At 38.0% G+C, this 17,306-nt stretch overlaps 1 protein-coding gene across 1 annotated transcript; it reads left to right on the top strand.

Annotated features, from left to right (window-relative positions):
• Window positions 1-866: 866 nt before the first annotated feature.
• On the top strand, window positions 867-15,909 carry LOC131962733 (indian hedgehog B protein-like). Its single transcript, XM_059327781.1, has 3 exons — window positions 867-1,735; window positions 6,298-6,559; window positions 14,580-15,909. Exons 1-3 carry the CDS (start codon window positions 1,436-1,438, stop codon window positions 15,263-15,265), a joined length of 1,248 nt encoding a protein of 415 aa, XP_059183764.1. The 5' UTR covers window positions 867-1,435; the 3' UTR covers window positions 15,266-15,909.
• The last annotated feature ends 1,397 nt before the right edge of the window (window positions 15,910-17,306 follow it).

Consider the following 17,306-nt stretch of genomic DNA (forward strand, 5'->3'; position numbering starts at 1 on the left):
CTCTGAAGCTCTATGTAGCTTTCTGAAGCTCTCTGAAGCTCTCTAACTTTCTGAAGCTCTCTGTAGCTTTCTGAAGCTCTGTAGCTTTCTGGAGCTTTCTGTAGCTTTCTGAAGCTCTCTGTAGCTTTCTGAAGCTTTCTGTAGCTTTCTGAAGCTCTCTGTAGCTTTCTGAAGCTCTTTGTAGCTTTCTGAAGCTCTCTAAAACTCTGTGCAGCTCCATGAATCTGTGTGAAGCTTACTGAGGCTCTTTATGTCTGTTAAAAAGGGGGCAAATATTACTAAAATGTTCCTGCAGTGGGGCTGTGTGTTTAGAAAGCTTCAGTCTGTATTTGGTTTGTTTAAAACTCTCATTTTCAGCTGTTTATATGTAATTATACTGATCTGTTTGTTTTTTGGTCCACTTGATAAAGTGTCAGCTGCAGGTAGTTAATGCATACTGGTGGACTGTTAAAAGGACTTGTGGGAAATGTAGGGAATGATCAGAATTATTTTGATTAAAAAGTAAAATTCAAGGTGAATTTCAACAGATAATCTCTGAAATGTTTGAAGAGTATTTTCTCTTGAGGTTATGAAGAAGCCAAGAGGTTGTGAACCCAAGATCTGGACCTGAAGGGGGTCGTGATTAGATTGAGGCTTTACGTCTCTGTGAGACAGGTCTCCTCACCTGCAGCACACACTGAACCAGTCCTCCACAGGAGGAGGAGGAAGTTGAGACGCGCGCACCTGCATGCGCTCATGCTCCAAGACGAGGGTCCAAAGGACAGAAGGAGCGCGCGCCAGCCTGGACAGTCTGGAGTCCCTGTGTTTGTCTGACGGTAAACAGATGAAGGCGGCCGCGGGTCCCGCGCCACCCCGGTGGGAGGAGAGGACGGAGCGGAGGGCAGGTCCAGCAGGGCGCGGCACCTCCTCAGTCCTGTAGAGGGACCGGCAGCGCCACAGGGACGCATTGAGGCGCAGACCGCTGCGGGGACACCCTCTGACCGCCGTGCCCAGCAGGCGCACCGCGCGCCTCCGTGTCTGTGTCGGAGCTGTGAGAAAAGCGCTGCAGACAGAGAGGGGGGGTGGGGGGGCAGCTTTGATCCCGCCTGCCAAGACAAACGCACCTCCACTATTTATGCCCCTGCCTGTACGTGCGCCCGGGACAGCGGCTCAGAGGACAGGTTCGGGACAGCGGGACAGAGGACAGGTTCGGGACAGCAGGTCAGAGGATAGGACAGGACAGGAGCTCAAAGGACAGGGTCGGGACAGCGGGACAGGTTCAGGTCTCCGGCTCATCTCCAGCGGCGCACGGGCAACTTTTACGCACGGGGAATGGCCACTTTTAGGGACTCCGGAGTGAGTCCTGCTCCTGTCCCTCCACTCTAAAGTTTCCCCCACGCATCCAGAGACACTCAGCGGGGGATAGGAGGGGGGTCCACATCGGCCCCGGGGCGGGATGCTGTTCCCCAAGCTGGTGACGTGCCTCGCGGGGTGCGCAGTCCTCCTCTCGCCGGCCAGCGAGGCCTGCGGGCCGGGCAGAGGCTACGGCAAAAGGCGGTCCCCGCGCAAGCTGGCTCCGCTCGCCTACAAGCAGTTCAGCCCCAACGTGGCCGAGAAGACCCTGGGGGCCAGCGGGAGGTATGAGGGGAAGATTACCCGCAACTCTGAACGCTTCAAGGAGCTCACCCCGAACTATAACCCGGACATCATCTTCAAGGATGAGGAGAACACAGGTGCAGACCGCATGATGACGCAGGTAACCCTCCCGGACACCGTAGTGCCTTTTATTCATTGCAACCTGCACTTTGGCCACTCTTTACACGCGTGGCTGCCCTTATCTGTTGACTCAAGGTGCGTCACTGTCTTAACAAACATATTTCTCTTCAATCTGGATTCAATCGGTCGCAGATATTTACTGTTGAGTGCTTTAACTTGATTTAAATCTGAAAATAGTTTGTATGAAACCACTGAAAATGTCTTTGCTGCAGCTCAGAGTGTAGCTTGTGTCAGGAGGTGACCGGTTTGAATCCTGCGCTGAGGTTCACTGCGGGCAGCTCGTGCGTAAAAGAGGGCAACCCCGCGTCTAAAAATGTCTGGAGAGGCGGTCGCTGTTAATTAAAACACTCTGTCCTCTGTTTCACGTCGTGTTTTTTGGGTGGAAAAACAGCCAGGAGTCAGTATTTGGTCAGAGCTCGGGTCAGAGGCTGCTGAGTGTTTTTAGCCTTTTGGACTGTCAGAGATTTTTACGACGCCGTCATTGATGTGGCCCCGGGGTGGAATTTATTTGACTCCCAATTTCCCCGGGAATAAAGTATTTATATCTGGCTCTGGTGACCGCGGGCTTATGTCCACAGACCCACGTGGGGAGTGAAAGCGCGCACTGCTGTGTGGAGCTGTCACCTCGCTTCGCGCACTGCAAGAAATATCACTTCAGAAGAGTTTAACCGGAGAAATGCAGGATAAAGTCTGAGAGAGACCAAATCAGACCACAGGATGGACCTTTATTTTGTTTGAATTTAGAGGAAATAAACCTGAGTTTCAATTTCCAAAACCCTCTGATTCTACACTGTAAAAAATAACAATAATCTGTAGAATGACATGATTTTTTTTGTTTCTAATTTGTTTACGATTTTAAAATAATAATAATTAAAATTAAAATTTTACTGTAAGAAATCAGAAAGTTTTACATATTTTTAAATATGTTAAATTACAGTGAATTCGATGTAAATATACAAAAAATACAGATCATATTGCTGAATGTAAAATTATGTCTGGAAACTTTTGCTCAAGATTTTTCAGGTTTTTACAGTCTATGGTGCCATTTAATGTAAAATATAAATATAAAAAGAAATCGTAAGAAAGCTGTAAAAAGTCTGGCAGCACAAGTTGCCAAAAATGTATAATTTTACTGTCAAATAACAGTAATCAAATGTAAGTAATTTTACAAATAATACCTTAAAATACTGATAATATATCTGTATTTAAAAAAATATTTATGTAGAAGAAGTACAAACATAATGTTTTACTTTAATATGACTGTAAGTATTTGGCAACATTACATTTTTTTGCAAAAAAAAATACCATTAAAAAAGTTGTTATTAAAAAAAGTTATTATTATTAGGTATTATTTTTAAAGGGTTTTTCTTATTTTTTTTCTACATTAAGTGCAAATGTAATAAAAATGGCTAATTATTATTTCACATTGAATTCACTGTAATTTTACATTTGAGACCATTAAGCAATTGCATAATACTGTAAAAATATAATTTCTCATTTTATTAATTTACATATTTCAACTTCCATTTTATGTTTAATATTGCAATCAAAGTATTTTTTCCCTTTTTTCATGGTATTACCACTTTAAAAAACAAACAAGAAAAAGAACCTGTATGTATATACCTTAAAAAACTGTTTCAGTCTCTGGACATTTTGGACATTTTTTGCAGCGTAGACCTGGGGCACACACAGTTTACAGCTCCGCGCCGCAGCAGACAGCCTCCTGTTTGTCTTCTCCGTGTTACTTTGTGTTTGTTTTGTGCAGAAATAGCCCTCTTCACTTGTGTCGAAGCCTTAATTATACAGGTTTTATGTTTTTTATTCGCTCTTTCCTGTTCAGGGGCAAAGCCACGCTGCAAAAAGTCATTCTGCACACTTAAAATTTTCGTTTTTTAAAGTGAGATTTTAATTCTCTTTACAGTGGACATGCAAAGGATGCAACAAGTACACGTTCATTTACTTATTTATTCCAAATAAATGTCACCTGCTTCTATCAAGAGATCATTAGGACACTTTTTGTCCCATGTGTCAAAGACAGACTGAGCTGTTCGAGGACACTTTTTGTCCCATGTCAGAGATACAGTGAGCTCTTTAGGGACACTTTTTGTCCCCTGTGTCAGAAACAGAGTGAACTTTTTGAGACAGAGTGAGCTGTTCGAGGACACTTTTCGAGTGAGAGACACAGTGAGTTGTTTGAAGGCGTTTTTTGTCCCTGGGTCAGAAACAGAGTGAGCTCTTTAAGGACAGTTTTGTCCCGTGTGTCAGAGACACAGTTAGCTGTTTCAGGACACTTTTTGTCCCGTGTGTCAGAGACACAGTGAGGTGTTTGAGGGACACGTTTTGTCCCTGGGACAGAAACGGAACAGAGTGAGCTCTATGAGGACACTTTATGTCCCCTGGGACAGAAACAGAGTGAGCTGTTAGAGGACACTTTTTGTCCCCCTGGGACAGAAACAGAGTGAGCTGTTAGAGGACACTTTTCGAGTGAGAGACACGGTGAGGCGTTTGAAGGCGCTTTTTGTCCCTGAGTCAGAAACAGAGTGAGCTCTTTAAGGACACCTTTTGAGACTTTTGAGAGACACAGTGAGTTGTTTGAAGGTGCTTTTTGTCCCCAGAGTCAGAGACACAGTTAGCTGTTTGAGGGACACGTTTTGTCCCTGGGACAGAAACAGAACAGAGTGAGCTGTTAGAGGACACTTTATGTCCCCTGGGACAGAAACAGAGTGAGCTCTTATAGGACACTTTTTGTCCCCTGGGACAGAAACAGAGTGAGCTGTTGGAGGACACTTTTTGAGACAGAGTGAGCTGTTAGAGGACACTTTTTGAGACTTTTGAGAGACACAGTGAGTTGTTTGAAGGTGCTTTTTGTCCCCTGAGTCAGAGACACAGTTAGCTGTTTGAGGGACAGTTTTTGTCCCGTGTGTCAGAAACAGAGGGACAGTTTTTGTCCCGTGTGTCAGAGACAGAGGGACAGTTTTTGTCCCATGTGTCAGAGACAGAGAGACACTTTTTGTCCCATGTGTCAGAGACAGAGGGACACTTTTTGTCCCATGTGTCAGAGACAGAGGGACACTTTTTGTCCCGTGTGTCAGAGACAGAGGGACACTTTTTGTCCCATGTGTCAGAGACAGAGGGAGACTTTTTGCAGTGCAGAGGTGTACGCGCTACACAGGCGCGTGTTGTTTGTGCAGCTCAGACCCCCGTCCATCTGCAGAGCACCCCGAGAGAAAAAAACTGATTTATGAAGTTCAGCTCGTGGCTGTGACCGCAGAGAAAACACGAGACGTTAGAATCCACAGTGGACACCGTGAAAAGGCATCTGTGGCTATTCTTATCACAGCAGACATGGAAAAACACTTTTATAGCTTTAATCCCACTTTTCACTCTGAAAGGAGCTGATTTTCATGGACCAGACGCGTTCAGGGGCTGCAGGGAAACACAACACCTCCTAAAGCCAGTAATATGACTCTAGATTTATTTGATTGGATCATGTCCAGCAGTGCAAGAAGTATTCAGATTACTTTACTGCAGTAATACCACATTGTGAAAATTACTCCACTACAAGTAAAAGTATATACTATTGGATTATTATTATTGATGCATTCATACAAGCAGCATTTTACTGTTGTCAATGTAGTGCTTATTTTGACCTTGTATACTGTTAATCACTTTAAATTGATAATGTTTTTCATGTTAAATCTCGACCTGAAAAGTAACTAAAGCTGTTATAAATTTTCATTTGCATAGCATGTCATTGCAACATTTTTGTTGAATATGTCTTGAATATTTGCTGACCATTTGTTAAATATTTGTTTAATATTTGCAGAATATTTGTTGAACATTTGCAGGATATTTTTTGAATATTTGTTAAGTATTTGCTGAATATTTGCTGAATATTTGTTGAATATTTGTTGAATATTTGTTGAATATTTGTTGAATATTTGTTGAATATATTTTTAATATTTGCTGAGTATTTGCTGAATATTTGTTGAATATTTGCAGAATATTTGTTGAATATTTGCTGAATATTTGTTGAATATTTGCAGAATATTTGCTGAATATTTATTGAATATTTGTTGAATATTTGTTGAATATTTGCTGAATATTTGTTGAATATGTGTTGAATATTTGCTGAATATTTGCAGAATATTTGTTGAATATGTGCTGAATATTTGCTGAATAATTGTTGAATATTTGTTGAATATTTTCTGAATATTTGTTGAATATTTTCTGAATATTTTTTGAATATGTGCTGAATATTTGTTGAATATTTGCAGAATATTTGCAGAATTTTTTTTGAATATTTTTTGAATATTTGCTAAATATTTGCAGAATATTTGTTGAATATCTGTTGAATATTTGCTGAATATTTGTTGAATATGTGTTGAATATTTGCAGAATATTTGCTGAATATTTGTTGAGTATGTGTTGAATATTTGTTGAATGTTTGCAGAATATTTGCAGAATTTTTGCAAAATGTTTGCAGAATTATTGCAGAATTTTTGTTGAAAATATTTGCTGATAATCTGTTTTGTGCTTCAGCGCTGCAAAGACAAGCTGAACTCTCTGGCCATCTCGGTGATGAACCTGTGGCCCGGGGTCCGGCTGCGGGTCACCGAGGGCTGGGATGAGGACGGCCACCACTCGGAGGAGTCGCTGCACTACGAGGGCCGGGCGGTGGACATCACCACCTCGGACCGGGACCGCAACAAGTACGCAATGCTGGCCAGGCTGGCGGTGGAGGCCGGCTTCGACTGGGTCTACTACGAGTCCAAGGCCCACATCCACTGCAGTGTCAAGTCAGGTGAGGGGAACCGGGTTTTATTTATGAGAGATGCACTTTTTCTTGTAAAGATCGCCAAAAATCCAGTTTATCGTAGAAAGAAACTGTAAAAACAGGCATTATCGTAAGAGAAAAAAAAGTAATTAAATTTAAATTTTCACTGTAAGAAAACAGAAAGTTTTCCATATTTTTAAAAATGTTAAATTACAGTGAATTCTATATAATAATGATATACAAATAATAAAAATATACAAAGAATACAGATCATATTGCTCAAGATTTTTCAGTTTTTTACAGTCTATGGTGCCACTTAATGTGAAATATAAATATAAAAAGAAATCATAAGAAAGCTGCATAAGAAGTCTGGCAGCACAAGTTGCCAAAAATGTATAATTTTACTGTCAAATTACAGTGATCAAATGTAAGTAATTTTACAAATAATTCCTTAAAATACTGATAGTATATCTGTATTTACAAAAATATATATGTAGAAAAAGTAAAAACATAATGTTTTACTTCAATATGACCATAAGTATTTGGCAACATTACATTTTTTTGCAAAAAATGTTACTATTAAAACAAGTTATTATTTTTAGGTATTATTTTTAAAGGGTTTTTCTTTTTTTTTTCTACATGAAGTGCAAATGTAATAAAAATGGCTAATTATTATTTTACATTGAATTCACTGTAATTTAACATTCGAGACCATTAAGCAATTGAATGAGTTAAAAACATTAAATTCTGCACTCCCTTTCTTTAGCAACTTTTATAGTATTGTCCCACTAAAAACAGGTCCACCTGCATGTAAAGACTCGTTCATCAGAATTAGTGCTAACGCTTTTCTGCTCAGTGTGGTCTGCAGTGGCGGTTCTAGACCAGTGATCCTGTGGGGGCCAAGGAGGGGCCAGTGTTTAATCAGAGGGGCCCATTAAAAAATGGCAAAGATGATATTTAAGCATTAAAAACCTTTTATTTTAGCTTATTTAAAAATCTAATTTAAGTATAATTTAATTTAAGTATATATTATTAACAATTACAATTATTTTTGTATGACAATGGACAATGTACGACATTTTATCATTTTTGTGCACCATCACTTTTTTTAAAGTGCAGAACAGTGAGAATGATCTTTTTTTATATTTACTAAAGCTGCAACAATTAATCGATTAATCAAACAATAATTGATTATTAAATTAATTGTCAACTATTTTGATAATCGAATAATTGGTTTGAGCAGTTTTTTAGAGACAAAATTCCAAATTCTCTGATTTCAGCTTCTTCAATGTGATTTCTTTGTCCCTTTATGACAAAAAACTCTCTTTGGTTTGTGGACAAAACAAGAGATCTGAGGACGTCATCTTGTGGTTTGGGAAACACTCATTGATATTTTTATACATTTTATTGACCAAACAACTAATCGACAGATTAATCGATAATTAAAGTAATCGTTATTTGCAGCCCTAATATTTACACAAACTTTTATTGCACAAATAAACTATTATACAATGTACACATTCTGGGTTCCTTTTGTGTACCATGAGATATTGTTTGGACAAAAAATAGGTAAGGGTTGTTCCTTCGTTCGTTGTTTTAAATTGATCATTTTAATTAGACACAGGGGCCACAGCAGGGGCCAAGGGCTTCCCCACAGGGGCAGTGGCCCCTGGAGGCCCTTGTGTAGAACCGCCACTGGTGGTCTGGGACTGCTTCCTGTACTCAAGTCAAGCTTTGCTGCAGTGAGACTAGCTTTAGGTTTCAGCAGTGCAGGTGGGGACAATCCTGCAGAGCTCTGTGGCTCCTGGACTCCTGAACAATCAGAGAAACAAACAACCCAACCTGACATTTCTCTGCTTTTTTCTTTCTCTCTAACATTTCCTGTTTCCCTCCTCCATCTCTCATTTACGGTGGCTGGTAAGTGCAAAACAAAATTACAAAAACTGAAACACTTTCACAAATACTCAAACAAATTTACATTTTAGAAAACAAATTTACAAACTCAGAAACACTTTTACAAACTCTGAAACAAATTTACAAACTCAGAAACACTTTTACAAAGACAAAATCAACTGAAAAGGGAACGTACCAAAAGCCGGATCTGTCCCGGAAGTGATTGAGTGAGTGGTTTGTTTTGAAAAAAATGAATGGAGCGAGTAGTGTTGTGTTGTTTGTTTGGAGGTTAATTTTTGCCCATTTTGTGGAAACCATTTGAGTCTGTTACCGTGGTTTTGCATTTCATGTGGATGGTCTCTTCCAGAGAGAGTTTGTAAAAGTGTTTCAGAGTTCGTAAAAAGTGTTTTGAATTTTGTAAATTTGTTTTCTAAAATGTTAATTTGTTTGAGTATTTGTAAAAGTGTTTAAATTTTTGCAATTTTGTTTTGCACTTACCAGCCACCGTACCCATTACTAACTTTCCTCGGGCTTACGTCCTACAGAGAGACTAAGCAAAAAGAGATGATCCTCACCTAAAAAACGCCCCACAGGTTGTTTCAAGCAGTTACAAGCAGCTCATAGAGAGCAAACGAAATTCCGTTTTTTTTGTAGGCCAAAGTAGAATGGCCAATGGTCTGTTGAGAATTTGTTTATGGGATTTTTGCATTAGATTTTGGATCATTGCAGAAAATCAGCTCTGTGGCAAACTTCACATATGAACACCACCACCATATGTTTAAAGCGTTCATGCAGCAGATAGAAGTAAAAAGCTAATGTTGTGCTATAGCAAATTATACCTTGGTTGCATGACTTGAAAGTCACTAGCGTTAGCTCCAGATGCTCTCCAACAGGCTAACCAGCCGTTTGATAAGCTAGCAAACCGTAGCCTAATAATAGTTTATTAACCTTATCTCTGTGATAGTGATTGAGACTATAATGTTGTCCTAAAAAACATTTCTGAGGTAATAAATATGATACGATACGAAAACTTTATTACCCACTGAGTGGAAATTCCTCTTTGGTTCAAACAAATCAAATCAAATCAAATCAAGTGAGAAGTTTTCAAATTTTGCATTGAAATGATTGGACATAAATGTTTTTGCAGCCAACTTAGCACCCCCTGCTGGAATTTTCGGTAGAATGCAGCTTAAGGCACTTCCTGGTTTGCCTCCTTGCTCAGACCAGGAGGTTGCCGCCTGCTTCAGACCTTATTTCAGACATCTAACCACAAATCCATTGAAAATTCTCATTGAGTTTGAGAGAACAGACCCCAAGGTGCTAACATGCTAACTTACTTCCTGGTTTAAGAGCTCATTCCTGTTGTGGCCTCGCCTGGATTCCACTGGATGCGCAACGGCTTCGTAACGGCTTCGTAACGGCTTATAATGAGTGCGTAACGGCTCCGACAACGGATCTGCAGCCGCACACAAACGCTTACATTTAGAGTTAGTGTCGCCCTCTAGCTGCATTATAAATGATGATGAGGTGGAGTATGAAGCACATAAGTTTCAGTTAGGGTGGGAAGGGTGAAACAAACCCAGGACTTTTACTCAGGACGGTGAGCGTGTCCCATGTGAAATGCATTTATTTACTTATTTAACTGACCTTTGTAACACTTTTATAACGTCTAACCAGGACATTTTTGCCCTAACCTTAGAGAAGTGGTTTTGTAGCCTAAATTCAACCAAACTGCAGCTTCCTTTTTCAACAACAGTGAACCTTATGATCTTCTTCAACCAGTAGGGTCGCTATAAAAACTCATATGTGTCTTTTTGAGTGGTACAGACCAAGATTATATAGTTAACGAAAACTAACGAAATAACGAAAACTACAATTGAAAATACATTTTCGTCAACTGAAATAAAAATAAAAACATGAGTTTTTAAAAAACGTTAACCAACTGAAACTGTATTGTGTGGTTATAAAACTAACTAAATTATAATGAAAATGTCCTTCGTTTTCGTCTTGGTCATCTTTTTTCCTACGTAAACCTTTTTGGTTGATATGAAATCTATTTCATCTATCTGGTTTTATGACTTAATAAACTTATCGGGGCTGAGATGGATCAGACAAAGGAAATAAAGGAAACATTTATTGTGACTTTTTTTTTTTATCTCACACCCAACAAATACCCCATTACAAAAAACTAAGACTAACAGTAAAACTAATAAAAACTAAACTAAAACTAAGCATTTTCCAAAAAATAAAAACTAATTAAAACTAGCAAATTCACTCTAAAAACGCATTAAAAAAACTAACTGAATTTGAAAACAAAAATTCACAATGAAATTAAAAATGAAAAATCCAAAACTATTATAACCTTGGTACAGACACATGCCCTGCACAACCCAACACAACATATAGAGAATCATAATCTGTTCCTGCATAGACTCTGCTCTCCATCTCTAGCTTTTTAATTTTGTTGTGTTTTTAAGCAGAAAGCTACGAGATGAGAGAACAGTTTAGTTTATCTAATTGTGTTTGCACAATCCTGGATTTCACTTGTGTTTTTGGCATCATGACTTTAATGGAATCATTTGTGGTTTATTCTAGTACTGTACTGTGTACAATTATGAGGTACTTTTACTTGTAGTGGAGTCATTTCACAGTGTGGTGTTAGTACTTTTTACTACAGTAAGGGATCTGAATACTTCTTCCACCGCTGCCTGGAACAGACTGCATGATCTTCCAGTGAGTCTCTTTTATTTCTCTTCTTCAGCTGCTGAAGTCTGCAGACTCACTCACATGTTGAACAAAGTGTCTGTTCACAATGAAAAGTCACAGCCAAGGTTATAATAGTTTTGGATTTTTCATTACTTTTCGTTTTAATTTCGTTGTCAATTGTTGTTTTTAAATTCAGTTTTAATTAGTTTTTATTTTTTGGAAAATGCTTAGTTTTAGTTTAGTTTTTATTAGTTTTACTGTTAGTTTTAGTTTTTTTGTAATGGGGTATTTGTTTAGTGGGAGATTCAAAAAAGTCACAATAAATGTTTCTTTATTTCCTTTGTCTGATCCATCTCAGCCCCAATAACTTTATTAAGTCATAAAACCAGATGAAATAGATTTCATACCAACCAAAAAGGTTTCCGTATGAAAAAAGTTGATAAAGACTTTTAATTATTTAAATTAAGGACATTTTCACTATAATTTTAGTTATTTTTTTAACCAGACAGTACAGTTTCAGTTAGTTATCATTTTTTTTTTTTTAAAAACTCTCTTTTTATTTTTATTTCAGTTAACAAAAATGTTTTTTCAATTCTAGTTTTCGTTAACTATAATAACCTTGGTCACAGCGTGTTTAAACACTCAGTGGTAACTTTCTTTCTTTCTTTCTTTCTTTCTTTCTTTCTTTCTTTCTTTCTTCCTTTCTTTCTTTCTTTCTTTCTTTCTTTCTTTCTTTCTTTCGTTCTTTCTCCTTTTCCTACTTCTCACCTCTTCCCCTGTCCTCTTTCTCTCCTCCCCTCCCAGATCGGGTAGCGAGGGCCCAGTCATTGACTTGATCAGAAGGGCAACCAATCAAGTTGGTATTTTATTTTTCTTCATCTTTTTGATTTCTTCCTTTTTTTTATTCTCCTGTTTTTCCTCAAAATTCCTCAAAACAAGAAAAAGAACAGAACAAGCGGCTTCTTAAAGGCGCTCACAGGGAGGAAACAACCACTAGGGGGCAGCAAAGCAGCAGGACCCTGCAGGTCCAGGACCCTGCAGGACCAGGACCGGGATTAACACTGAGCAACAACATGAGAAATATTTCTGGAACAGAGTTAGGAAGGTAATACGTCCAGTTTTTTTTAAAAGATTAAACTATTTATGCTACATCCTGTTTGATCATCATAAAGAGAAGATAAAGCATATGTTTCAGAATTAGATTTTTATGGAAGAGGATTAGGGTGGCCTTAATCCTCTTCCATAAAAAATCAAATTCTGGAAATGGAAAAAATATTTGAGTTCTGACTTTTTTCTCAGAATTCTGACTTTAAACTAGACATTTCAGCATGAAAAATTGCATATTATACCTTTAAAGCAGTTACATCTGGGGACACCCATTCATTGCTTCTCAGTTATTTAAATGAATGGATCTCTTCACAGGCTGAAGTTGGGCTTAGTTTGAAGTCACATAACAGCTTGTAACTTTTAAAAAAATTAAAGGTGTATGCTCTCCCTCTGTAACAGGTGTAAAAAGTCAGAATTCTGAGAAAATAGTCAGTATTCTGATTTTAAACTCAAAATTCTGAGAATAAATTCAGAACTCATATATTTTTTCATGTGTGGCCCTAATCCTCTTCCCTAGATTTTAAATCCATTCATCTTGCAAAAAACCCGTAGAAGAGATGTTTCATAGGAGCTGCATCTCTTGATCACACTTTATTTATTTATTATCTTTATTTTTTTATTAGTTTTATTTATGTATTGAGAGAAAATCCATGAACATAAACTGGCCAAATCATTTTCAATTATTAAAACTAAAACTAATGAAAAATTCAAAACTATTATAACCTTGCAAGGGAATTCACTGTTCCAATGAGGGCCCTCACAAAGATAGAAGTACAAGAGAGTGTGAGTGTGTGTGTGTGTGTGTGTGTGTGTGTGTGTGTGTTTGTTTGTCTTATCTTATCACCTGTTCTTGGCTCTGTTACCTTCCCCAAATATTTATCCCTCGATAGACTTGAGTGTCACTTTCAAGTCCCCAGACACACACACACACGCACACACACACACACACACACACACACACACACACACACACACACACACAGTCATTATTCAGGGTTTTTTTCTGCTTCTTGTTCTTTCTGTCCAGAGGAGGAAAGAAAAAACATTTATCTAAAAAAGAAAAATATTGATCTGAAGGGAGGTGAAAAGTGATTTGTATGGAGGCTCGTTTCTGCCAAAACAATAAACAGAAAAATACTTGCAGTGAATTTAAATTATGAAAAACAATTTTAAATATACAGCTTTTTAAGTTCAAATGAAGAAATAAAATACAGTTTTAAGTCCAAAATGACATGGTATTATGAGGTACAAATGCAAATTTATATTTTTTAAATTAATTTAATTTTAGGATTTTTAAAACAATGTACTTGTACATAATATAATCAGTCAAGAGTTTGACTTTTCAAAGTTAAAACTACAAGAGTTTTTAAATTTCAAAATATATATTTAAATAAAATTATAATAAAAACAAACAAAACCTTGACTTTTGACATTTTGTTATGAGATTCTAAATCATGATATAAATTTGTGAGTTAAGTATATTATGTGTGATTGTCATGAAGCCAGTCTAAGTTCTGTCCGTGAAGATTATAAGTACATACTTTATTAAACTAAATATATTTCACTTTTATATGAATGAACAATATAGCAATAATGAGGCACAATTCATTGATTTGTGCTACAATAATATTTTCTATATTTTTAAACATATTTTTGTTTCCCAAATTCATTACTGTAATGCGTCCAGATAAAAATGTCATGGTTTCCCCACACTCATATATAATAAATATTTAATAAACTTTATAAAAATAAATATATATTTGTTTAAAAATGTATAATTTAACAGAATATAATCAAACATAATGGTTTTTAACAATTTATAAAGAACAAAATCTGAATGAAAATTGATGAGAAAAAATTGTTAAATGTTACGGTAATGATAGAATTGTTTGAATTAAAATATGTGTATATTTTAATAAATTACATGTTGGTGATACCAGCTACCTTTGAGGATATTTAAGTGCAAGTGAAAAAAGAAACAAAAAAACCCTTTAGTTGTTTTTTAATTTAAAAATGTATTGTGTAGGTAATTAATTTTGCTCACAGTGTCTCTAAAAATGTCAGAAAATACCTTAAATTTCTTTAAATAGATTATAAATTCATATTAAACAGTGACTTTAGATTGTATATGTTATAAAGGGTCACAGAAAATATGTATTCAATGCTCTTGGATTTTTGCTATGAGCTGTACCATGTTCATGAGAATCACCCATATATAAAACATCATAATTATCATATGGCAAATCAATAGAGAAGGAAACCATTTTCAGATAATCACATTTAAGCGTGTTTGTATTTTCAGCTTCCTGTTTAACCTCGTTGCCATCTCGCTGTCTTTCAGATCATTCCGTGGCGGCGAAATCTGGAGGTTGTTTCCCCGGCGACGCCTTGGTGACGCTGGCGAGCGGCGTTCAGAAGTCCGTCAGCGAGCTGCGAGCCGGCGAGCGCGTCCTGGCGTCGGCGGGCAGCGACGGCAGCGGGGACCTGGTTCACAGTGAGGTCCTGCTCTTCATGGATCGCGACCCCGTGACCTGGAGGCTCTTCTACACGCTGCACACGGACGCCGGGGCCCGCATCTCGCTCACCGCTGCCCACCTCGTGTTTGTGACGGAGGGGAACTGCTCAGAGGGGGCGCTGCCGGCCCACGGCGCCCTCAGGACCGTATACGCAAGTGACGCCCGCCCGGGACAGTGCGTGCTGGTTACACAAGGGGACGAGCGGCGGGGCCGTCTGTCCCGAGTCAAACAGGTCAGCATGAGAGCGAGTAGGGGAGCGTTTGCGCCTCTGACTCAGAAGGGGACCCTGGTGGTGGACGGCGTGGTGGCGTCCTGCTATGCCGTAGTGGACCAGCAGACACTAGCTCACTGGGCCTTCTCGCCAATGCGGCTCGTCCACAGCTGGACTGGGACCACGAGGCGCCACGGGGAAGGGATCCACTGGTATTCGCGGCTCTTACACTGGCTTGGCAGGACACTGCTGGGCCCGGGGCGCCTCCACCCACTGGGCGTGGCTCAGGACGCCAGGTGAGGACCACCTGATAGGACCTTTGGGTTCCTGCTGATGCATCATGGGAGCTCGCAGCAGGAAGAATATGCTGGCTCAGATGAACTCTCCAAAATAAGAGCACTTAGAGTCAGAACAATGAGCTCACAAAAGACTTTTATTGACACGGTGAAACAAAAATCCCTTAATGAACCCTTAAAACACACAGTGAGGCAGCTTAGGACCAGATTTATGAATAAAGGGGACACGCCGGACAAAAGCACCAAATGTTTTCCACATGCTTTCTTTCACTATAGGTTTCAATTTTTGGTAGGAGCCACTTCATCAAGATTGTAGATCGGAGATGGCAGCCATATAAAGTCTATGAGAACCAATATATCTTCAAAGTCACTTAAAAGGTCATTCTTCGTGTCAAAATATAAATTTTCTGTTGGGAAAAATGTACAAGATTTGACATGAGATGAAAGCTTTCCCTTGATTTGTTTGAGCAGATTCCAAACACTTTCAATTCAGGATTCCCTGCTGCAGCACTTAAAGACCTACCAGTCTAGGTGAAAATGAACATATCTATTTGATCAAATAATCATCTAGTGATATTCTCAATAGCTTTAAATTATATTTTGACCCAGAAAATGTATATTTTGACACCAAGATTGACCTTCTAAGTGGCTTGGAAGATATATTGGTTCTCATAGATTTTATATGGCTGCCATCTCCGATCCTCAGTCTTGATGAAGTGGCTCCTACCAAAAATTTAAACCTATGATGAAAAAGAGCATGTGGAAAAAATGTGGTGCTTTTGTCCGGCGTGTCCCCTTTATTTAGCTAAGCCGCCTGATTAACACCTTTAATTATTTTTATAAAGTCTTATGAAAGTTAAGATTTAGAAGGTTAGAGCTGAAAATGTCCAGGTGCAAAGTTCTGATGTTTTTAATGGATTCAGATTCAGTGTTCGGGTTATTTAGCTGATTGTTATCTATTATCGCTATTTTTTAAACTTTTTAAATTTTTATTTAACAAGTTTTCTTTATTGATTTAAGTGGATTTAAGTGGTAAAAACACATTTAAGCGTGGCATGAAAGCCCTCCCTGTATGTTAAATAAAAAATGAAGGCACTTTTTTGAGGTACACTGTAAATTAAGGGATGTTTTCATGTTTTTTTGGTGAATTTACCCCTCAAAGACACTAAACCAGTGCAGAAAACCCTCAAATAATCCCTTAATATAATACAATCAATTCATTTTTCAATTCACCTGGTGTCAGCCTTTAAAAACCTCAATACTGTGTAAGAATCCCCTTTAAATATCACTTAAATGCACCTGAACCAGCCTCAACAACACATTAAATAAATAATTCATTGATTTTTTTGAAGTTTGAAATTAAGGGCAAAGTTAATGGTGAATTTCAAGATGTTTTATAGCCCTTACAACACACGGATAATAATTTATAAAATGTACAGTTAACACATCTTAATGATTAATTAAGGGGCATTTTAAGGTAAAATCTGAAGGGGTTAAGTTTCATGGTGAAGTCCACAGGGATGCTGTGTTGTTTATGTAACATTACTGCTTTAATACAGAGAATTTAGAATAAATGATAGTGTATTTAAGTGTTATTTGTTTACAGAAATCCAATATGAAGTTATTATGGGTAAGAAAAAGATTTATTTTTTAAATTAAATTATATGGAAATGAGCTGTGTAATGTGTTATTTCTACCTCAACTGACTGGTGGAAAGAAAAAAGTGACTTCAGCCTCTGAAAATAAAGTGCAGAGTCACTGTCCTCAGCCTGGATTTGTGATTCGTATAAATGAGGATACTGCAGAGTTTATTTCTGTGTCGTGATCTGATCATAACTGGATATGAATAGAAGCTGTTTATCCAGGATTTTACTGCTGCATTCAAAGAAACCAGGAAATGATTTGGTCGTTACGTATTCCACTGTTATGGATATACATCAACTCACTCTGAGTAAGTGGAGTGTTGTTGTTTTTTAAAGTTAATAATAAAAGTAATACTACTACTGCTAGTGCTAGTACTAGTGTAACTATTAGTAATGATAATC

The sequence above is a fragment of the Centropristis striata genome, chromosome 24 (assembly GCF_030273125.1).
Source record: "Centropristis striata isolate RG_2023a ecotype Rhode Island chromosome 24, C.striata_1.0, whole genome shotgun sequence".
Classification (NCBI taxonomy): domain Eukaryota; kingdom Metazoa; phylum Chordata; class Actinopteri; order Perciformes; family Serranidae; genus Centropristis; species Centropristis striata.

What these genes read in the sequence shown, in the direction of transcription:
- LOC131962733 (XM_059327781.1), top strand. Translation starts at nt 1,436, where the DNA reads ATGCTGTTCCCCAAGCTGGTGACGTGCCTCGCGGGGTGCGCAGTCCTC. An exon ending in CAGACCGCATGATGACGCAG is followed by an intron (nt 1,736 to 6,297) that starts GTAACCCTCCCG and finishes TTTGTGCTTCAG; the next exon opens with CGCTGCAAAGACAAGCTGAA. An exon ending in CCACTGCAGTGTCAAGTCAG is followed by an intron (nt 6,560 to 14,579) that starts GTGAGGGGAACC and finishes GCTGTCTTTCAG; the next exon opens with ATCATTCCGTGGCGGCGAAA.